Below are 21395 nucleotides of genomic sequence, written 5' to 3' on the forward strand. Positions count from 1 at the left end.
TGCTGGATGTATGCCCATTCTTGCTTCTTCCCATTGCATAAGGAAGTCCTGAACACTTTTGCCTTCCATAGAAATGTAGGGCGATTTGCCTGCTTGTTACTGTTTTCACATTAAGAAAGAGTTTTGTGCAGTACAAAAGAGGCAGTAAACACCAATAAAAGTGCTGATTAGTAGCAATAACTGGTAGCATAGGGGGTGAAATTGAGTTAATTGAGGCTGTCTAAAATTCTTCAGGCATTTTCAGTATGATTCACACATACCAAGATGAAAAAACATCTAGGTAATGAAACAGCACTGCTACTCCTTCAATTACTGGTCAATAGTGGTCCTAACTGACATCTCTGAAGTTCCTAGGAGGTTTAACAATGAAATCAGGGCAGGAAGTATTTGGCAGTCTCAGCAGTCCTGGGGCTAAAAAAGAAAAGCCATGGAAGGTCAATCTGAAAACAGTTTCAGTTTCTTCTAATATATTGGAAAGAAATATCTTTCGGAAAATATCTTTGAAATTATGGTATATGTAACTTATTTTATTTAGCATCATGATTGCTTATTTCCTCCTTAATAAAACCCACCTTTCCTCTCTGTCTGTTCTTTTTGAAGCACTTCGGCGGCTGGCCCAAGTCCATCAGAGCAAACAGCCACATGCCATTTGCACTGTGTTTCTCACTGCAGACTCCTCCCACAGCCAGCACACACTTCAGCTTTCAAGTGCCAGGATTTCACCTTTAGCCTTTGACAAACTGAAGGTTGTATTGTCCAGGCATAGGAACATGTTGCTGTATATGATTTTTAATTTTCCCCACCCACATTCACAATGTCGCTTTCAGAATAGAAATAACAAAATGAAGTAGGAGCACCTGCTCCTAGAGGAAGAAGTTGTAATTGCCTTTTATAAACCAATCAAGATAATTTAAACAAATGAATTTGTTGTAACTAGTCACAATGACTAATCAATCCAGTTTTATCATCTGTATTTACCGTTAGTCTTAACTGCACTGAGTATTTTTTAAATAAAATCCTGTCTTGATTTTATAGATTCAAATATACTAATGCAAAAAAGGCACGTAGGTAAAAAGGAGTGCCCTTTGCTATTCTTTAACTACAGCATGACTTAGCTCTGCTGTATGCATTTCTGAGGCATATCACCAGCTAGAGGACTTCGCCAACTGATGTTTCCATTGTCCATTTTCTTTATTCTTGCATATAACCACAAAGCATACACTACAACATGGAGTACCAGTAATATACCTTTTTTTGCTGATGTTATTGCTGTTTTTCAGTATTCTTCTCCTTTTTTTCCAGTTTGGTCTCAGGTTGCACATGTCAACAGTATTGCATTTGTAGTAGGTTGTGTAACTGTGTCTCTTCACAGTATGGTATTCCACAAGCCAGGAGAGACAGGGTGTGAAAGTACAAAATACACCTCTGCACCCTCACAGTTCTTGAAAATATACAGCAGTGAAGATGTTTTCTGGTCTTCCTTGCTCTCGAGCCTTCTTTGCATCACACACACACACAGAATGCAGAAAATAAGAGCGAAGCTCTTCTGGTTACAAGCTCCTGTTAAAATCAGAGGCGTCATCTAGTGGGCACTGGGAGAAATAGGGATGCGGCAGGCCGCTAATGGATGCTTCAGGAAGGCGCAAGCAGGGGGTCGGAGCAGGGATGCAGGCAGTACCGTTCTGCGGTCAGCGGAGGAGAGCAGCGAGGGCAGGAAGTCCGACAGCTGCGCTGCAGACTGATCACATACACCCCAAACACCCGGGAGCTGCCAAAAAAAGGAACCAATTCTCCGATTTGAACTCCGCGGGTGATAAGGAGTCAGCCCTGATTCATGGTTGTCATAAGACTGAGAACACATGAACTTGCAAAAAAAAAGAAATTTGGACAGTGTCTTTAAAAGGAATGTAAGAGAGAAAATCACTCTTCTGCTGCTATGGTTACTGTGAATTAGTAGTTTGTTGTTTTATTATTTCACAGGTGGTGAGTGAATGCAGAGAAAGCAGTGCTTCTGAGGGTGGTTCATCACCCTAACAAACTATTTTTATGTTTGAAAGACAATTTGTAAATTTTTTACGTGTTTGCATTTGTGCAGAAAAAAGGATGACTTTGTTTACAGTTGATTCATTATTGTCTTTTTAATCTATGTCCCTTCAAGTATCATGACATCATTATTCAAAACACAGTTATATTGGATGGCAATAGCAGAAAACATTTTAAGACCTGGCCAAAGGTCATCACAAGATTCAGATGTCTATGCCTTCAGCTCTCACTTATCAGCAGAGGGAAGCAGCTTGTCTGTTCACTAATTTGAGCTTTATTACAGCAGCAAGCAAAGCTGATCATGGCATTAACCACCATGAGAAAATGCCACTGTAGAGAAGGGGCTGTGGACTGAAAGCTGGCTTTATGTGTATAATAACTGTGGCCCTGTATAAAACATGAGTCTTAAGCAGTCATACGAATGCCATCAGGCTGAGAATGCGTCTGCAGTGTTCATACAGACCAGTCCGTCCAGACCGTGACCTGCTGGTTCACAAAGGCAGCTGTACAGGGTAAGGGCAAATTCACTGGGCAGGAACACAAGAAACAGATGCAGACCTAGCACTGCCAGCCTTCAAATCATGCCTTCATGTGTCCTTATGACCCTATGCCCATCCACAGGGAAGCACCCTATTTGCTAGTCAGATTACTTGTGATATATAGAAGACTCCCTCTCACCTAGCATGAAAAACACACAGTAGGATGATGATATAATGAACTCAATTCCTACAGCCTTAGTTATAAAAGACACACATTATCAAACTTGAACCACAGTAATACTACCAAATACACAGGCCATTTAGAGGGCTTAAGGCTCAGTTGGGCACAACTCAACACAACACAGCTCAACTGCTGGGCTGAGAATAGGCAGAAGCTCTCCTTTGAATGAGTAACTATATTACTGAGAGTGTCACAAAAGAGTAGGTCAGGTCACTTAAACAATAACTCTCACAGGTATTAGCAAAAGTGGATTTATCATGAATTTATAAAAATATAACTTATCAAAGTTTGATGGCAAGGTCCACTCTATTACTTCCTGCATGGATGAAGCATACAAAGGCACATCAAATTAGAATCAATTTAGAATGATTTACACAGAATGATTTACACAGAGACAGAAAAGGGTAACTGAGACCTTCCCATTGAGTCATGAATTTCAAAGTGGACCCTCTTACTTTCTAAATTGCTGACGGAACTTAAGTGTGGCTAGGTCCAAACTTAGTCTCAGACTTCAATGACAGTTTGTGTCTAAAGAATGTCAAGTGCAAATGTCACAGGGGGAAATAACAAGACTGGCTAGAGAGATTATTAGTCAAGCAACCTATAGACAGTATAGAGGCGGATGTAGAGGAGCATATTTTGCCACAGCACGGAAGCCCTTGCACTTGAAACTCCCATCAAAGATGCTTGTAAGATGTCTCTGATGAAGAAGCTCAATGCATGAAATATGTGGGTGGATGTGACAAAATGTGCCTGAGGAGAGCTGGAAAGCAGTGGGTGAGGGTATGATCCTCTGAAGTAGTCAGAGCAGGAGGCAAGCTATCAACCTTGAGGGTGGGCACAGCTGAGTAAGGGGTGGCTGCAGGACCAGAGGGGGGGACAGATATTCTAGGGTAGTAGCAATTAAGGGAATATATGGTGCCTCAACCACATACTGACTTGGAGAAAGTGTGTTCGGCACTCTTCCTTATCACCTGCCATCATAGCAATTGCTCAAACACTGTATGAAGCACATCTAAGCTGTCAAGAAAGACAGTTCTTGGAAAGGTGGTTGTGCTCCTTCCTCCCCCTCACTGACCAGCAGTTGTACAGAACTTAGCCTTGAGTTGTACAGAACAGTTTCAGATTTACCTAAGAAGTCAGCTATACACGTACCATCTCTGGCTACTTGATATTTCCCTCTTCTGTCAGCCAAGGCAGTGTGAGCACTATGAGCAGGGGGAGCATCTGAGGGGCAGATCCTGCTCTGGTGCTGCCTGCCTACAGAACTTAGTAAGAGGCTCATCAGCCCTGCTGTGATTATTAGCTGCCAGAGCCATATCCACAGGTGCCAACTACAAATCCAAATGATTGCGACTTGTGTATCAGTTCATTTGTCTAGTTTGCTGGTGATCACTCTAAAGAGAACCACCAAATCATTTGATTCAGGTAGAGGGACCTGATAAGTTGCGTGCCCTTAACAAGGGACCAGTGAATATTTTAGAGAGGAGAGGGAAGCAGCAGGCTTAGATAGTCTCTAACAATGTGTAGAAGGGGCTCTGAAGACCAGGAAGATGTCAAGGGAGAGACCCTGAGGAGTTTGTATATAATATCTTATCTTGGCAGTTATGGGGTGGTAACAGCAGGGACACTCCCCTAGCTATGTTATCTCTTCAGCTTAGCTTAAAGGTTTGCTGCTACACTTCAGACCTGTTTAACTTTCTCTCCCTGCGGCTATCTGGTCGCATGCTGTGGCACCCTCGAAGTTAGCATATACCACAGGAAAAATGAATCACAGACCATAACCTGATATTTGTGTTAGCAGGCATCAAAAAGTTAAATTCCTGTCACAGACATTTAATTTGTGACTCTAATCTTTTCTGACAGATTTTTTTGCTACTCTCTTACTGCTGGCCAGCTCACATAGGGAAGCATGAGAGAACCCTTAGTGCCTAGTTAGAGTATGTGTGCATACAGCTTTCTTAAAAGTGCTTTGAAACACCTCCCAGTTTTTCCCCCAGGGGACCACCTCTTGCACCGCCTCTCTCAAGAGCTCTTAAGAGCTCTTTTAGGCAAAGGACAGCTTAGCAGTCTGTAGTCCCATTTCTATACTTTGGTTGTTATGCTTAGAGCAACTAAACTATTTCTGAATCTAGCTTTTTAATAAAGACAGCCCTCTGAGTCTATCCTTCTCCATTAAGGTTACAGTAGCTGTACAAAGTGGAGCAAAGAAGAGGGATTTTTCTTGTCAGACTCTTCCAAGAAATGTAGGTTATAGGAAGGAAAGTGGCTTCCAGAGGAGCAGATGGAAAACCAAAGTCTGGGGTAGAATTTGTTGACCTGTATCCTGACAAAAATGTTGTTTAACTGCACAAAATTGTTTCCCCATGATCTTTGCTCTGAATTGCAAATAAAATCTGAGGAGTGTGGTTGGAAAGGGACATTGTCCTGTGTTTGTATCAGGTGACTTACAGGAGCTATAGCAATTCCTGTATTGTAGAAGAAATGGCACTCAGGAAATGAGCAGGGAGAGGAGAGCAGAAAGAAGATGCTCTGTATACTAAAAAAGAGCCCACAAAACAATTTTAGGCTTTTCAAATTTAGTTTCAAACTTAAACATCTATACACCCTCCCTGTTCTCACACTAAGTGTTCTGTGAGATTGTAAGGCTTCTGCTGAGATGCTTGGGTTCTCCATAAAAGAAGCCAAATGCCATGGTCCCAGACTGCCTGTAGAATCAGAATCAACTGCAAGGTGTTGTGAAAATACAAAAGTCGATAAAATCGTGGCTGTCCCTGAAACTGGTAGAAGGAGGTTGAATTTAGCTGCAATCTGGCCCAGATATGCTCTTTTGCCTAAACTAAACCAATTTAAGGGAGGTTAACACTATCACTTTCAATGAAGAATTGCCCAACAAGACATAAATACCCACGCGAGTGCTCTTGTGTGATGAGCATTCGTCATGGGTACAGGTAAATGCCATATCTGAACACCTTCTGGGATGGGAACATGCACAGTGGGAAGCCCCTGGACCCTGTTAGCAAGGACACACCCTTACCAAATCTAGACATGGACATGTGAATAGTTTTCTTGGGAGCTCTCGAAAGGTTTATTCTCTTTCTCTCTGGAAGATGACACAAATTCAAAATGCTGTCCTCTGGTCAGCTACATTTCTCTCTAGACAACAACTGACAGTGACAATATTTCTTTGGAGCAGGTGTATGTTCAGGTGAATCACTGTTGGACTTCCCAGCTCCAGCCTTGACGTTCTTGAAAACTTTCATCCGAGCAAGGACTGATGGTAGACTCAATTTATTTCACAAATCCGTCCTTTTGAAAGTTATGACACATTGATACACTGCAGCTAATTTTAGTTTAATGTATTGACAATATCTGCAAATAGCATTTCCCCAAAGTAAAACCCAGCTCTTTTGTGATTAAACCCATTTGATAACAACAGTGCCTCATAAGAAGAAAGGTAAAATAATCTTGGAATGAACACTGTATAGGGCTTTTGGAGGCTGACATCTGAATGTACTTAGTAGAGAGGAAACTTTTTTTTTTTACTTTCATTTCTTGCTTCTTTTATCCTTAAACTCAGCAATAAACTAGCACTCCATGGTTAAAAAGTCAGGAGAACAGATGTATGGTGTGAGTGTATCAGGATCTGTATTTCAGCTATGGGGTGTAAATTATAAGGAAGTCCTCCCAAGAAGCTTTAAGAGTATCTAGCTAGTTTTTGTTGCAATCATATTGCAACAGCAAAGATGATGATTATCATTATTATTATTCCAGTCACTTGATTATACTAAAGTAAACATTTCAGTCAAAGTTCATTGAGGGTTCAGCGTTCAGCTTGCTGCTTTTAAGGTGAGCCCTGAAGAAATTTCACTGAGCACTGCACATTGTGCAGCATGTTGCAGTCAGCTCCAAGCCAGGCCTCTTATCAGGGGTCCCTCTGCTAGCTCTGCAAAGCATTTGAAGGCCAAACTACATCACCAAGGATCATGTAATAAAGGTTGAGGGTGTTGGTGTTAGCAGCCACATGCTAAAGGGATTTTACATGGCCCTTTTCTTATCCCTGGCTTGTCCTTCTCTCTTTTCATGTACATGTCCCTTTTGAGAGGGAATATGTCTAGCGATTACAACATGTGGAAGATTGTTTTTATTATATTTGGTTAAGCTTACTTTATCACAGAGAGTGTGGCTTAGCAGTGAGAGAACAGAGTTGTAATGTCTGTGTTTGGTGTCTGGATGTGGTTCTGCCTCCAGGTGTGATACTGGGCAGACTACAAGACCAACCTCCACACCTCACCAAAGCCTCTGGTGAGCTGTTCCTGACAGACACTTAAGGACAACTTGAGGTAAGTGATCTGTTCGAGACCCTACTGCAGCCTGCTTCACCCCGCTGCCCCCACAAGCCACCCAAAATCAGTACAACCAAAATTCCCTGTTCTCCCCTCAAACTGCTGTAGAACCTCCTCATGGGATGGGACTTACTAGTGTCCTTATGAAGTACTTTGAGTTATCATAGCAAGAAAGAATACACGGTGTTTATCACTGAAGTCTGCCAGTCTTAGCAAGGTGTCTCTACTCTCAGTAGGAGACTGTAGAGGAGAAGTCAAAATGGGGAACAAGCTTTCCCAAAGCACATCCTACAGGGAGATCTCTCCTGTTAGGCAGGATACTGCTGCCTCTGACTAGGAAGATTATCAATGCTCTGGAAACCTGTATATGTACTGGGTGAAAGGGGAGGGATTTGCATCACTTTGTTAATACAGTTATCTATATAGATAGAGGTGAGGATGCCCACTTTTAAGAATTTATTAGTTTGCATCTGCCTCTTCACAGCAGGAAGAAGTGGCACATCAGGTTGCTAGCCTGGCAAGCAGACACTCTGATACAGCAGCTCCGTCAGCAGATTCACCCTTTTCTCTCCACACTCAGCAGCCAGTGTGTTATTAACTAGGCCTTTGATAAAGTTTACATGCCACAAGGGCTCCTGACACTAGAATGTTACCCCATCACATCTTGTTTGTCCTTGTTTGTGAAATGCTCTTCTCCCATCTTGCAGGTGAAGATTGCAGAGAAGAGTTTCAGCAGCAGCTTTGGTGGGAACCAAAATGAGTGCTCAGGTCACTTCAGACTCCCATACATTGATCCAGATCACTGAGGCTTTTGCCCCTTTTCCCAAATTCCCCATGGCAAATAGCCAAAGGACCAGCTCACAAACTCACCATGGAGTTGTCTGAAGCAGAGACAGGAATCGTTTGTACAGGATGTTGTCCTCCTGCAGTCTGTAAAAACCAGGTTGAAATATGGGAACCATCTCTTTGTTGTCTAAACTAAGTTTTACACAGTCTACCCAGATCTGGATGACCAGCAATAGGTGGTCAACAGCAACCAGCTGTTGACCCTAAATGGCTTTCTGAGACACAATCTTCCCCTTGGGTAAAAGTTTTTCTTAAGAAAAAACAAAATATCCTGGTGCTTCCCCACATTATCATGTTAGATGCTCCCTGTCCTCTGGTTCCATGAATTTGAACTCTTCAGCTGGCAGAGACCAATGGAGACCTATGTCAGCTCCTTCAGAATTGCCCTGCCTTTTTCTTAGGAGCAGATGGCCTGTGTTTACTTCTCACTCAGTATAACCAGCGACCAGTCTCCCTGTCAAAGCAAGGAGATGTCAAACAGTGATGGAAATGATGATACTTTCCACACCAGTGACATATTTTGTTCAGCCATTTAAAATCTAGAAGAATTTAACAAGCAGAAAGATATTTCCAATGTCAATGTGTTCTTAAGACAATTTGGCAGAAGTTAGCTGACTTTCTCTTACATGCAGGTACTGTCACCTGGATTTGCTAAACACAGGTTTTCTGGACTTCTTTAGTCCAAATATCAGTCCCAATATTCACTATATATTCTCTTCATAGACTTGTTTAGCAGTAAGATGCACATTGGATGGTACTACAGATGGCTTTCATTTTCCCTGAACTTCAAGTCCAAGTTTCTGCATATACTTCAGCTTTTTGCCTCATGGTTTTAATTTCCCAAACACAGTAGTGTATTTGCTTAACAGAAGAATGCACTTCCTCCCTATAAAACAACAGCAAGGAGAGAACAGTTCAAGATAACTGTAGGAAGGAATTAATCAGATTAGCTGCATAATAAATCATCAGACATAGGACTGAGTTAGTTTTGTTGTGGCTTTTTTTTTTTTTTGCTTTGAAGATTTAAGCCACATTTGGAAGCTCTTGAGTAAACCAATCACAGAATCACAGAATACACTGAGTTGGAAGGGACCTATAAGGATCACCGAGTCCAACCCTTAGCCCTGCACAGCATATCCCCAAGAGTCACACCGTGTGCCTGAGATTACTGTCTGAATTCTTCTTGAACTCTGGCAGGCTGGGTGCTGTGACCAGTTCCCTCAGAAGCCTGTTCACAACAGTTTGAAGATAACAACCTCCATTTAAGTATTCACAGGTATGCAACTGCAGAATGCACCATGCAAGTGTTTTGGAGACCTGGCTTCTGGGTTCAGCCATTAACTCCAAACAAGTAGCAGAAAGCAGAGTAAGAAAAGCTGGCAAATATTTCAGCTGAAAACCTTCATTCTGTCAGAATAGATGTGTCTTCTAACAAGTGGCTGTGTGGAAATAAACATCTCCGCTTCATCTTGACAGCAACGGAAATTGGGGCAGTTATGACTGCAGGTTGAAAGACTGAGCCCTATATTTTATCCTACTGTCATGGTCTTTTCTGAAATAACTTGTCAGAGGAACATTCACGATTGTAATGTATTCCTTACATTTTCTGGTATAGTCAGTACGCAAGAGACTCTTTGGATGTACAATCACTAGGGACTAGTGCCTACCCTGTTTTGACTCAAATGCAGTATGATCTTTACCCTTTGCTGTAAATTGCCTCCTAGCACATCTTTATGTGTCAGTTTTGCCTGCTCACTTTCAGATGTTACCAGCTTCCAGTGCTATGGAGCTTCTTTGGAGTACATGTGATTTTCATTTTACACATTTTTCAGTTTCTTCATATACCCAAATGAAAAATCCAGCATTCAGGGATATCGCATGGATTTGTGATACTCTCTGGTGGGACTTTGTGTTCAGAACCTAATGGATGGATTATCCTCATCTACATGCGGCATTTCCCAGCTGCAGGAGATATGTTTATTATTTCTTGTTTGTTTTGCAGCTTCCACACCAGCATGCTGATCTGCTTGTTTTATAGAAAGCCTGTACAAGTCACTCTGGGGTAGGCTTTTTTGCAGCACAATACCCCAATCCTAAGAACAACAAGTAGTGCAGATACCTAACTGCTGCCACTTGTAAAGGGAAGCAAGGAGCTAAGCAATTATGTTGGAGGAGTCATTGGTATGTCCTAGACAGAAGGGGATATCATATGTGACAGGAAGGGAAGGAGCTTAGGAAGGGACATAAGATTAACTGCATGGAAAAGCAGGGAAAACACATGAGAATAAATGTGGTTTTAACCCAGTTCCCCAAAACGTTTGGCATTTATATTACTTCAGTTTGGAAACTATTTCAGTTCATTTGCAGACAGCAGCTTTCTCAAGGACAGCAAATTCAAGAAATGTCACAGATATAGTATGTTGAATAAAGACACACCATACAGATGTCTCTATGCCAGGAGAAAAAGTGGTGGGAGGAGCCCTACTTTTATTAGTTGGGTTACAGAGAATCCAACTCAAAGACAACCTTCTGTTGGGGCCCTGGCTTCAACCAATGTGTCTTGCAGAAGGGTTAGATCGGTATTTGCAGTTGTCAAAGTGAGTGCCAAACAAAAAGAAAGCAAAGACAGCTAAGAAAATGCATGCCAGTCTTCCACCTCTCGTGTGTCTGCTGGAATGGTATTAAGCCATACCAACCAACTGCGTGCTTTGGTGCTGAAGTGTGAGCTGTTGTGCAGCGAGCAGTAAGACGTGGCAGAGTGCAGAGATTAGTTGTCTTTTATTATTGTACTGCAAAGATTCTCCCTGCCTCTTCCTGTCTTGCTCCCATAAACAAGACAACTTTGAGCAGGCTGCCTGGGAGTAACACCAGAAGTTGAATCAAGACACTGATACAGGGACCCCATTGTTAACATGTGTATACTTTCCTTTATGTAAACCTGGACTGACTACTGGTTACCATAAATTACAGAAGATCATGCACTCAGCATAACCTTCTGCTCATATCCTCCTCTGTTAGACAAAAAAACCTTTATGGTTAACTACACCACCACTGCTTTGAGGCTAAATTGTTATAAATAATGCTCACCACCCCATGGGTTTACTCTCAATTGTTCTCAGTTCACAATCCCTGAGCCTCTATCCTGTAATTCTGAGCAAGGAATTTAATGGACTGAAGAAAAGAGTTTTATCCTTAAAAGTTTTTCCTCTCACTTCTTTGCATTGCAGAGCCTCTGCCTAAAGCCTCCATACTCAGCAGAGCATCCCCCCTCACTTCTACATCTGCAAACTGTTAGTCTGGAATTGCTGCTCATGCAGGACACAACAGCTTTGTAGGCAAGTGGTTTTGCATGTGGGGATACTCCACTGTCTGAAAAAACTGAGCTTTTTGACTGAAAAATCTCCATCAGTGTGCTCCAAAACTGACCTCCACCCACCACCAACTGTGGCAGCAGCTGGCTGTCCCTCTGCCAACTGGCTGGCACTCAGGTTGTGGCCGTGCTCTCCCTGCCCTGGCTAGGCACTGTGGGAAGTGTGCAGGTCCTGGACCTCGAGCAGGGTCCTGCTGCCATTCCCCACCTTCTCAAAGGCCAGCAAGGAGAAGGTGGAAGTCAGGCAGGGCTCACCCACCAGCCACTAGGGAAAGTACTCCTTGTCAATTTTGGTCTTCTTTTTTTCTGTACCTTTCTACCATACAGAGACACTTCTGACCAAGATATCAACTCCTTCCGTGCACATCCTGGAGGTAGAACAAAGGCAAAGTAATTTCAATGTGAAGCCCTCTGTTCCTGAACTCAAAGCCTTGACAAGTTTGCCAGAGTAAAAATGGAAATAATTCTAAACTATGACTCCTATTTTCTCAGTCCATTTATAAGAGAGTAATATGGGAAGGCACAGTGAGAGATGAGATGGACATTATGTCCGAAGCTGAGGGAACTCAGCCCTCCCTAATATAAGGTTTTATATTGTGCTCTACACAACTACTTCATCTTGAGCCCGAGATAAAGTTTTAGCATCACTGTAATCTCTCAGGTTTGCTTAGGTGCGTAGTAAGGTTGATGTTATGCTTTTAGAATTTCACTACTATCCTTTTTTTATTTTCTTTCCAGACCTTGCCATCCCAAAGTCACGGGAAGTAGTTTCTCCTTGCTATTCCTCGATCATGAATCTAGTATGCAGCGATTTAACTGAGGGGAGTTTATTTAATTCCAGTACAGATGACAGAAGTATTGTGAAATGCAAGCCCTTCATGACACTTCCTGAGTCAGGGTGGCCCTGGTGGACACTGAGTTATCCAGAAGGTAGCAGTATGCCCTTTGGCAAGTATGTTTAAGGACATCCTAATCTGCATCCAGCGGAGTGTTGCCAGTCTGTGGAGGGAGCTGATCCCTTCTCTCTACTCAGCCCCTGTGAGACACATCCGGAGTCCTATGTCCAGTGCTGGATTCACCTGTGCAAAAGAACATACTGGAGAGAGTCCAGAAAAGGTGCCTTGAAGATTATTAAGGCACTGATGAGAGAACTGGGGCTGTCCAACCTGAAGAAAAGCAGGTAGATGAAAACCAGGCAGGGCATAATGGATCCCACTATTAGCTCTTGATACACATATGTAGAAACTGTATATCACACATGGTAGTAGTTCAACCTACCTGTTTCCTGATCAACTGAATCATCAAGGAATGCGTAAAATACCTAGTCACTAGTTTAAGTCCATATTTGGCCCTCTGGAGTAAGGTATAAATGCAGAGGCTGTCAGCCAGACAATGCGACTGTAAATCCTAGCATTCCTAAAATCTTTATATCTCTCCTAAAGTTACTTCTAGACTCCATCTTGCAAAGATAAGTACATATCTTATTGTGCTCCTGTTGGTTTACACATCAGTAGGCTTGCCTATACTGTTTTTTGCTTTTTCTTGGGTAGATTTCAGCTGTAATTATTATTTATAAAAATGGGAAAAGGGCCACTGCCATCTTCCAATGTCATTTTTCATTCTTCCAATTCTTCCAACATAATATCTCAATATAACTGAATATTAAAAACCACTCCTTTATTTTTTTTCTGTCAATCACTCTGGAAGCTCTTCTTCATCAGGGAACAAAAAAAAAAACAACTATACATCTAGCAGCATGTCCTGTGGTAACACACAGCTTAGGTGGTAGCTTTCATTCTAGAGACCCAAATGCACTCCATGGAAAGATTAGAGTGATGAGTTCAGGGTGAGAGGTAGACTTTTGCCCTCAATTTTTGACAATGAAGCAGTATCAGCATCAGCCCCTGTACTTCAGGTAATGGGTCCCAATAACAGCAGGACTCACTGACTTTGGGCTACCAACTCCAAATGAAAGCAAAAAGGATGGTTGCAGCCCATGAACATGATTCCTGACCCATTTCTAGACAAAAAACCAAAATCATGATGGCTTGTTCACGCAGAGATGGAGCTGGAATCAGAAAGAGAGGGAAGTGGCAATATTGACCTATTTGGGGTTTTTTCACCAGCTTTCAAGTTTTCATTATTTATTAAGAGGGATACTTCCTTCCATAAAACACCAACTGGTTCCTGTTTCTCCAGTTATGGTGGCATTCCTGCCACTAGCTTCCACCTGCCCACACAGGCTTCCCCAGAAACCCTTCTTGCATAAGCCATGGTTCGTCCTGGTTTCAATGCAAGCAAACAGAAATGTTTGGTCACTACTATCTGAATTAAAAGAGGTATTATGTGTACTTTATGCTTTTCAGCTGGCAGAAATTCAGAGAAAGAACCCAGTGATACGGTGAGAATCTCATACGTGATGGGCAATGACACCTGGTGCCAGCTTTCACATCAAGGTCAGCTAAATGGGAACTGTTGGATACAGGAATTGAAAGGCTTGGTTGTGCAAGAAAGCTGTCAAATCAAAATGATAACATAACTCCCTGTTCTACACCTAAAATAAAGAAATTGAGCCAGTGTCAAATTCTTTAATTCCAGAACAATAGCAACTGGGATGTGGTTAATGTTTTGGCTTCAGAGCCATTAACTCTACAAGGACTTCTTCCTTCACAGCTGGCCAAAAAGTGACCTGCTTTTATGACCCCAAGGAAATGAGGAGCTCAGACTACAAAACTTAGAGAAGTCTTTGTCATCACAGGAAGACAAGCTGTCTTATTCTCAGGTCAGAATGTGAAGGCATTCACATGATTTCACAAGCTTTTCAGTCAGTCACAGCTGAATGACTCGCATCTGGTCATCCAGCCATCTCGCCTTGACCTACCTCAAGCAAGGTAGGTCTCAATTTGCTGATTCAAAGGCATCAAAGACAAAGGACGGTTTTAAGGCAGATTTTGTGAAATACATCGGTGTTTGTGCAGTCACCTCTGAGAAGCCAGCACCTCAGAGAAAGTTAGCAACCCACCCTACAGAGCAGGGACTCTCCCCCCAACCCCACGGCCCCCATCTAATTTTCATGCGCCACACAAGGAACAAGCACTGTCACTGCAGCATCTGTCAATATTCTATCTCTTCTCCAAGAGAATCCACCGCTGTCCAAGTACTACAGAAAGCTGTTTCTGACCTTCACCTCCCCTTGGGCAGCCTATCATCTCTACCACAACTCTGCAGTTAGGTGCTTCCCTTGCCAAGGAAGGGTACTGTTATCCACTTTAAGGAGACCACCTCTGAAATTGGGTGTCAAGCTCCAAAATTGGATATGTCTGGGGACTGCTGTCACACAAAAGTTGCCAGGACAGAAAGCTGTTGCTGGACTTTACTTCCCCTGGGCCAGGGGAGTAAACCAGACACTGCCTGGGGTGCTATTAATTCTCATTTCCTCTATTTCTCTACATTTATACACCTCTCTACGCCTATAAAAATTTTTGTATCAGCACGTATATGGATGGAGCACACTTACAACAGGTAGTTAGTTGTCTCTGACTACGCCATCCTCCGGGTATGCTATTTTGCAGACCAAATGAATAGTTGTTCTTTGTACTACTTTCCACAACTCTTTCATGCTCCCCAGCCAGCACAGGTTCTTGGCCTCCTGTCCAAACTCCAAAGCTGAGCTTCCCAAGAGGCGTGTTCCACCATCACATAAGAAAAATTGTGGTCAGAAGGGGATCAGAAGAGAAATGCAACCTGACACCCATAAGCACAGTGGAAATGTGTACCTTGTACTCAAACAAGTTGTGCTGCACAAGAGATACAGACATCCACACACCCAACAAATGCCACAGAAACTGTATTTAGGAAGTGGAGAGCATAGGGGAGCATAAGATATTTTAACAGCTGACTTATTGCCAGCAAGACACAGCCTTGCAGTAAGCGCTAGACATTTTCAGAGCAATGACTTCTTGCCTTCCACATGAGTTTTCACAGCTGCACCAAGAGATGCGGACAAGTGGCTACTTCTGCTGTAGAAAAGCCTATGGCTTAAAGGGGCAATAGTGCTATACAACCACTGCAAAGACGTGTGAGGAAAATCATACGCTGTCTGAGCATATGCTCTGTTGCTCAAGCTACTCAATCCTCCCTGTGATTAATCGTCTTTATACATTTGGAAAAGGGGAAATGGAAAAGGGAAAGGAGAGGAAAGAACAGGAGGGAAGGGGAGGGTGGAAGGGATGGGGAGGGAGAGGGGAAGGGAAAGGCAAGGGAAGGGGAAGGGGAGAGGGAAAAGAAGGGGAAGGGAAAAAAATCTGGATGGAACAAGTTTTCAAGATGAGTGAGAAGTAAGGCCTGGGGTATATGAAATTAAAGGAAACTAACTACAGGGTGAAATAGCTAATGGAACTGAAGTAAGACATGAGTAAATGACAGTAAGAAAGGGTGGCCAGATGCTGAGTCCAGTGAAACTTATTTGTTAGGTAAAGCAAATAATTTGTTCAAGTCTCATCTCAAGGGTCAAATTTTTTTCAAATAGTAATAGAAATTCGCTCCTGATGACTGGGATTTGAATAAACAATCGGAGCATACATATATTAGATATCAAAATAGGTTGTCCTGGTTTTGGCTGGGAGAGAGTGAATTTTCTTCTTAGTAGTTGATACAGTCTGTTTTGATTTTAGTATAAGAATAATGTTGATAACACATTGACATTTTATGTTTTGTTTAATAGTGCTTACCCTAAGTCAAGTACTTTTCAGCGTTTCATGCTCTGCCAACAAGAAGGTGCACCAGAATCCAGGAGGAAGCATGGCCTGGACAACTGACCCAAACACCGTTCCACACAACAGAATGTCATGCCCAGTAACTGATTTGCTGCTGCAGCACAGGCTGGGCATCGGTCAGTGGGTGGTGAGAAATTTTATTGTGCATCACTTGTTCCTGTTGGGTTTTATTCCTCTGTCCTTCTCCTTTTCATTACTATTGTAATAGTTGTTGTTACTGTTATTATATTTTATTTTGTAATACAACTATTAAACTGTTCTTATTTCAATGCACGAGTCTTACTTTTTTTCTGATTCTTCTCTCCACCCTGGGGAGGGTGGGGGAATGAGTGAGTGGCTGCCTGGTACTTAGTTGCCAACTGGGGTTAAACCACAACATGTGTGTATATATAAATATTTATATTAATTTATATAAATATATATAAATGCTTGGTATATGTTCAGAGTTTGAATTTTTCAGTTCAATTTTTTCTTAAAGAGTTCGAGATGTACCAGTCTGTCAGAGGGTTTTGGTTTTCTGGTCTTTTTTTTTTTAGGAGATGAGTACAGAAAAGTGACTTCCTGGAAAAATATTTCAGATGTAAAATTGAACAATGTTAGATGCACACACTGTCAGGCAAAAAAAATATTTATGCAGGATTAATTCCAGTGTCCAATATTGGTTCAGTACACATATTGATGAACTTTCTTTCATCTGTGATCCTAGTTTATGCCAGCTGCTTGAAAAACAAAACAAATCATATTTTAAAAACAAAGGAAACTCTGCTTAAATTAAATCCCCTTCTTAGGATTTAATGTTCAACTAAGCCGAAGAAGGAAGCAGTGGTGAAAGCAAACAAATATGAATTATGAAGAATTTCTCTCTGTTTATTCTGGGTAAAAGCTGCTTAGCTTGGTCTCACTGCTAAACTGATTAACAAGCAGATACAGCTCTCAAGCAAGTTAAAACTCCCTCTAATGGCAACTGGATAAAAGACAGTTTGAAAAAAAGAAAAGCATCTCACTGCATTTGAAACCTGTTTTTCACTAAGAAAAATCTGGTTAGTATGAATGCTTTTGAAAAGTGAAACTGTTGCCAGTGCCCAAGATTCTTTTAAATTACAATTTTTTACAGTCCTGATATAACATTTTTATGTGCTTTGTAAGATGTGTTATGTAAAAAATTACATGTTACATAAAATGTTTTTTCTCCAACCTGTCTGTTGTTTTAACAGAGTGTCTTAGAAAAAAACACTCAGGACGAACGACTCCGCCCATTCGTGAAAAGGGTCCTGCTATTCTGCACCACCACTCCCAATAGAAACACTAAACACTGAGAGATAGTTACAGAATCAGGAATTCACAGGTAAAATAAGCATTTAATCCATGCAGGGAATGTAATAAAATTAGAAAATATTACATTCTGCTTAAAAATACCAAACAGAAATTGTCCTTAGAAAACCATAAAAATTAAGAACAAACCACAGCTGCTTTCAGCTGGATGAGCACTGTCTGCAGGATTAAAATATTAAGGAAGGAAGGTAACCACAGGATTACAGGTTAGCACTCGCTGTGTTAGCATTAAAGTAAAGGGGAAAACTTACAAAGTCATTAATTTAGAAAGCTTCAAGCTCTGTCATATTGAGATCTGGCTTTTTCCTATAACCCTGAGGCTATACTCTATTTCAGGTTCCTGGATAAATTCTAGAGGTTACTCTCCTTTATTTCTGCCATGCCTGCACAAGGACATAGAATTATAAAACTGAGAGATCATCACTTGATTTCTCATTAGCAGTGATGATTCTGTGCAACCTTTTTATAGCCTAAAGGTCATTTCAATTACCAAAAACAAGAATCTCAGGCTCTTGCTGGTCAAGGGTGAAATGTTTTCAGAAGAGAAGTATTTGAGGTGGTAGAAACCCAAAGTAAAGTGAGTTGAACATAAAAAAAAAAAAAAAAACTAATTTTAAAAACCAGACTTTTCAGTCAAAAATCGAACTTTAAAAAATGCTGACTTTTTATCCAAAAGCTCACTAGAGCCATTCCCCTCAAAACCAATGTAGTAACTCTGCTGCTTTAGAAGCAGAAGTTTTTACAGAGAGGTGTGGAATAGACTACTCTTTTACACTAGCACGCACTCCCCTTTCAAAATAAGAACAGCATATGAAATCTGATCCAAACACCACTTAAATAAATAAAAAGTCTTCAGAATTCACACTAGCTTACATGCACAGTTATTACCTCTTCTCATAGTTATTGGGTGTGCAGAGCAAAAATGACCACTTACCACAGCAATGCAAGTAAGTACTAACCACAGTAAGTACATTTATAATGGCAGATAAAATAAAAAGCATATTCTAAAAGTAGGACATACTTCCCCGTGAGACGCTAGAGACAAGACAGAGATCAGTCTATGCTTATAAGTAAACTCATTTTATTGAATGGTTTGCAGTGCTGCTTAAAATAACAACACTTACCAATCTATACATGTGGTTTCAATTTTTAAAAATTGAAATTTTTTTCAGAAAACATGCATATTTACGTATATAATTTTGAGATAAAAGAAGGAATTACCATTTACAGCAGAAATTCATCTTTAAAAATCTTTAAAGAGATAAGGCAGGCAGTGGCAATTCGGCAGAAGGCAAAACTTACTCTCTACTCTGAAGGTCTAGTTTATTCATTGAGAGACATTAGTACCTGCACAAGAAGGTCATTTAAGGATGGATTCAACTGAAAATGACAGTGGTTCAGTTGTTGAAAGTTTTGTTGTGGCCCCAAAGAAGTCTTTTGCACATTTGTCTACAGTAAACTTGTACTTTTGGTTCTCTTTAACAGCACACTCTCTGTATTTCTTAGAAGCATCTTCAAAAGTCTCTTTCATAAATGATGTTCTTAACTCTGCTCCTGATCTGTCAGAAAATGTCTGCTGGAACAGTGACTGAAACGGGCTGTATTTGAGCGGGGCAGGAGGTTTGGTACTGCTTTTGCTTATCTTGCTTAATACCTGCTCCTGAGGAGGCAGAGAATCCTTATCAGAAATCTGCGAGAAAGTTCTTTTTGGAGGAGAGAAAGCTGACCTCTCCCGAGCTTCCTGAGGAAGGCAAAGTATTTCATTACGTGACTGCTGAATGTCTTGCGTGTGAGTCAGAATAAGTGAATTTTCCAGTTTCGGAGGCATGATGTCATGCTCAGTGTTTGGACAGTCTTGACTTTGTGAGACTTTGGCATCCCAACCTGCCCCAGGTTTGAGAGCTTGGACAGTACTAGCATTTAACAGGCATTGCTGGTAGAGAAGAGCATCGCTAATGGGGCCACATTTTGGCCACACTAAGAACCTAGAAGGCAGGGGATACTGCCTGTAGGAAGTAGCTACACTGACATTTGAAGAAATTAGCTCCATGTTGCTGGATCCTGAATACTGCATCGTTAGATCAAGGCAGGTTGGTAAAAAATTGCAAAACTCCTTGTTTGGACCATCAACTTGAATAGTGTTGAAGGCTGTTTTATATGAGTTGTATTCAGCTCCACGGACTATGCGGTTAGGGAGAAAAAGGGCAGCTGCTTGTGTAGCTTCCATCATCTCTCTCTCTTTATACTCTCTCTCTAGCATAATGTTCTCCAACTCTTTATCAGCAAAAGCCCGTCTCTTTCTCATCCTGTCACTGACAGGGGGTGGCAAGGGTGAATTCCCTCTCAGGTAAGGGTCTGTTGGAATAGGACGGTAACCTAAAACAACAAAGCAGCATTAGGAATGAAGCCACATAAGAAAAACATGAAAGCTACGTTTGTACAAGAGCTCCATTTGGAACCAGTCCCACTAGGTGCTGAGCACTCGCTGCAGACCCTGGACACCATCAGCTCCCACAGAAGTCACCGTGACACAGAGGCTTAGCAATCTACCAACAGGCACGTTCAGTACAAGTTCCTCAATGCAGATAAGCAAGCCCTGCTCCTCTGACACATGTAGTATCCTTCAAAGCTTACTGATTAGTAACTTTTTAAAAAGTGTTTCCAAAAGAACAGATTAGGGGCAGTGGAAAAAAAGAAAAAGGCAAAGCCCTGCTGTGTTATGACTGGTATTCCATCTCACATCTTAAGGAGATAGCCATTCACTTTTAACACATACGGAAAGCATTCAAATATTTTATTTCTTCAGAACTAAAAGAAAACTAAGATAAAACATAGAAATCCAGTTTCCAGTGTATTCAATTACCAAGCTACTTGGATTCATTTAATATAGCAGATAGAGTACAATCCTGTTTGCTCTACCCAGACAAGTAATCTCATTGAATTGATGGAACTACTTACATGAGTAAGGAGAACAGGGTTTTACCTGTTTTCACTCCTATTCCTCTTACACAGTTTTCCCAAGGAAGATATCTGTACCTACAGCTGACATCTTTTCTATTTTCTAAAGATGAATGACTATGTACAGATATTGCTACAGATGGTAGAAAATTCCAAGGAAAACTAGGAGAAAAGAAAAAGATAGTCAAAACAGAACAGAGGAAAGAATACAGAAGAGTTTTCAAAAGAGTGAACTATAGACAAAAGTTAGAGGTTTCTAAGAAGACAAAATTTTAATTGAGCTTGCACAGGCAAAGAAAAGAGTTTTCTATTTTGGAAAAAAAAAACCAGATTTGAGAAGTGCTTTACAGGCCTACAGTTTGGAAAGTAATTAAAGCAGACATAGAAATAAATTTGTGCACGATCCCAAAAGGAAGTGGGGAACAAAAAATATACCATCTCAATAAAATTTTCATCTTTAAAATATCATTCTTCCACAGTTAACACTTTGGACAGGGAAAAAAAATTGAGCACCCTATTATGCATATCTTACTATTGATAATGTTGCAAACGGTGTTGCTGTGTTAGGCATTCAGATCAAAAGAAAAAAAAAATCATCGATTTACTCATTTGCTCATAAAAACACTCGTGAATAAATGACCGTGAATAAAGTGCCGCGCACTGCAGAACGCTGCTGGGTAGTCATGTAAAAAGAATGTCAGCTTGTAACAGTAACTCTCGGCGGAGGGGGCAAAGAACTGAAATTCTGCCACACTGATTCCGGCCTCGAAGGGCAGGATCCTCCGCCGCCCGGCACTGGTAGCGGGACGCGCTTTAACGCCTGTTTCGGGAATGACGCCGCATTTCACGCGCGTCCCGCAGCAGACGCGCCTCGGACTGGAGGTGCGGGTCTTACAGGGGCAGAGCGGGTGCCGGAGGGCTGAGGGCAGCCCGTGGAGGGATGGGGGAAGTGCTTACCTTCCAGGATGCTCTTGGCCAAGAGGCTGGGCGTTCTGACGTGCCTCT

General features: G+C 41.5%; 1 protein-coding gene across 1 annotated transcript; it reads right to left on the bottom strand.

Annotated features, from left to right (window-relative positions):
- Positions 1 to 18545: 18545 nt before the first annotated feature.
- DMRT2 (doublesex and mab-3 related transcription factor 2) lies at positions 18546 to 21389 on the bottom strand. Its single transcript, XM_029959026.1, has 2 exons — positions 21348 to 21389; positions 18546 to 19808 (listed from the first exon to the last, which is right to left on the bottom strand). The coding sequence occupies exon 2, from the start codon at positions 19735 to 19737 to the stop codon at positions 18793 to 18795; it is 945 nt and encodes a 314-aa protein (XP_029814886.1). The 5' UTR covers positions 19738 to 19808; positions 21348 to 21389; the 3' UTR covers positions 18546 to 18792.
- Positions 21390 to 21395: the final 6 nt, after the last annotated feature.

This window comes from Manacus vitellinus, unplaced genomic scaffold (assembly GCF_001715985.3).
Source record: "Manacus vitellinus isolate BGI_N305 unplaced genomic scaffold, ASM171598v3 scaffold_18_pilon, whole genome shotgun sequence".
NCBI lineage: Eukaryota > Metazoa > Chordata > Aves > Passeriformes > Pipridae > Manacus > Manacus vitellinus.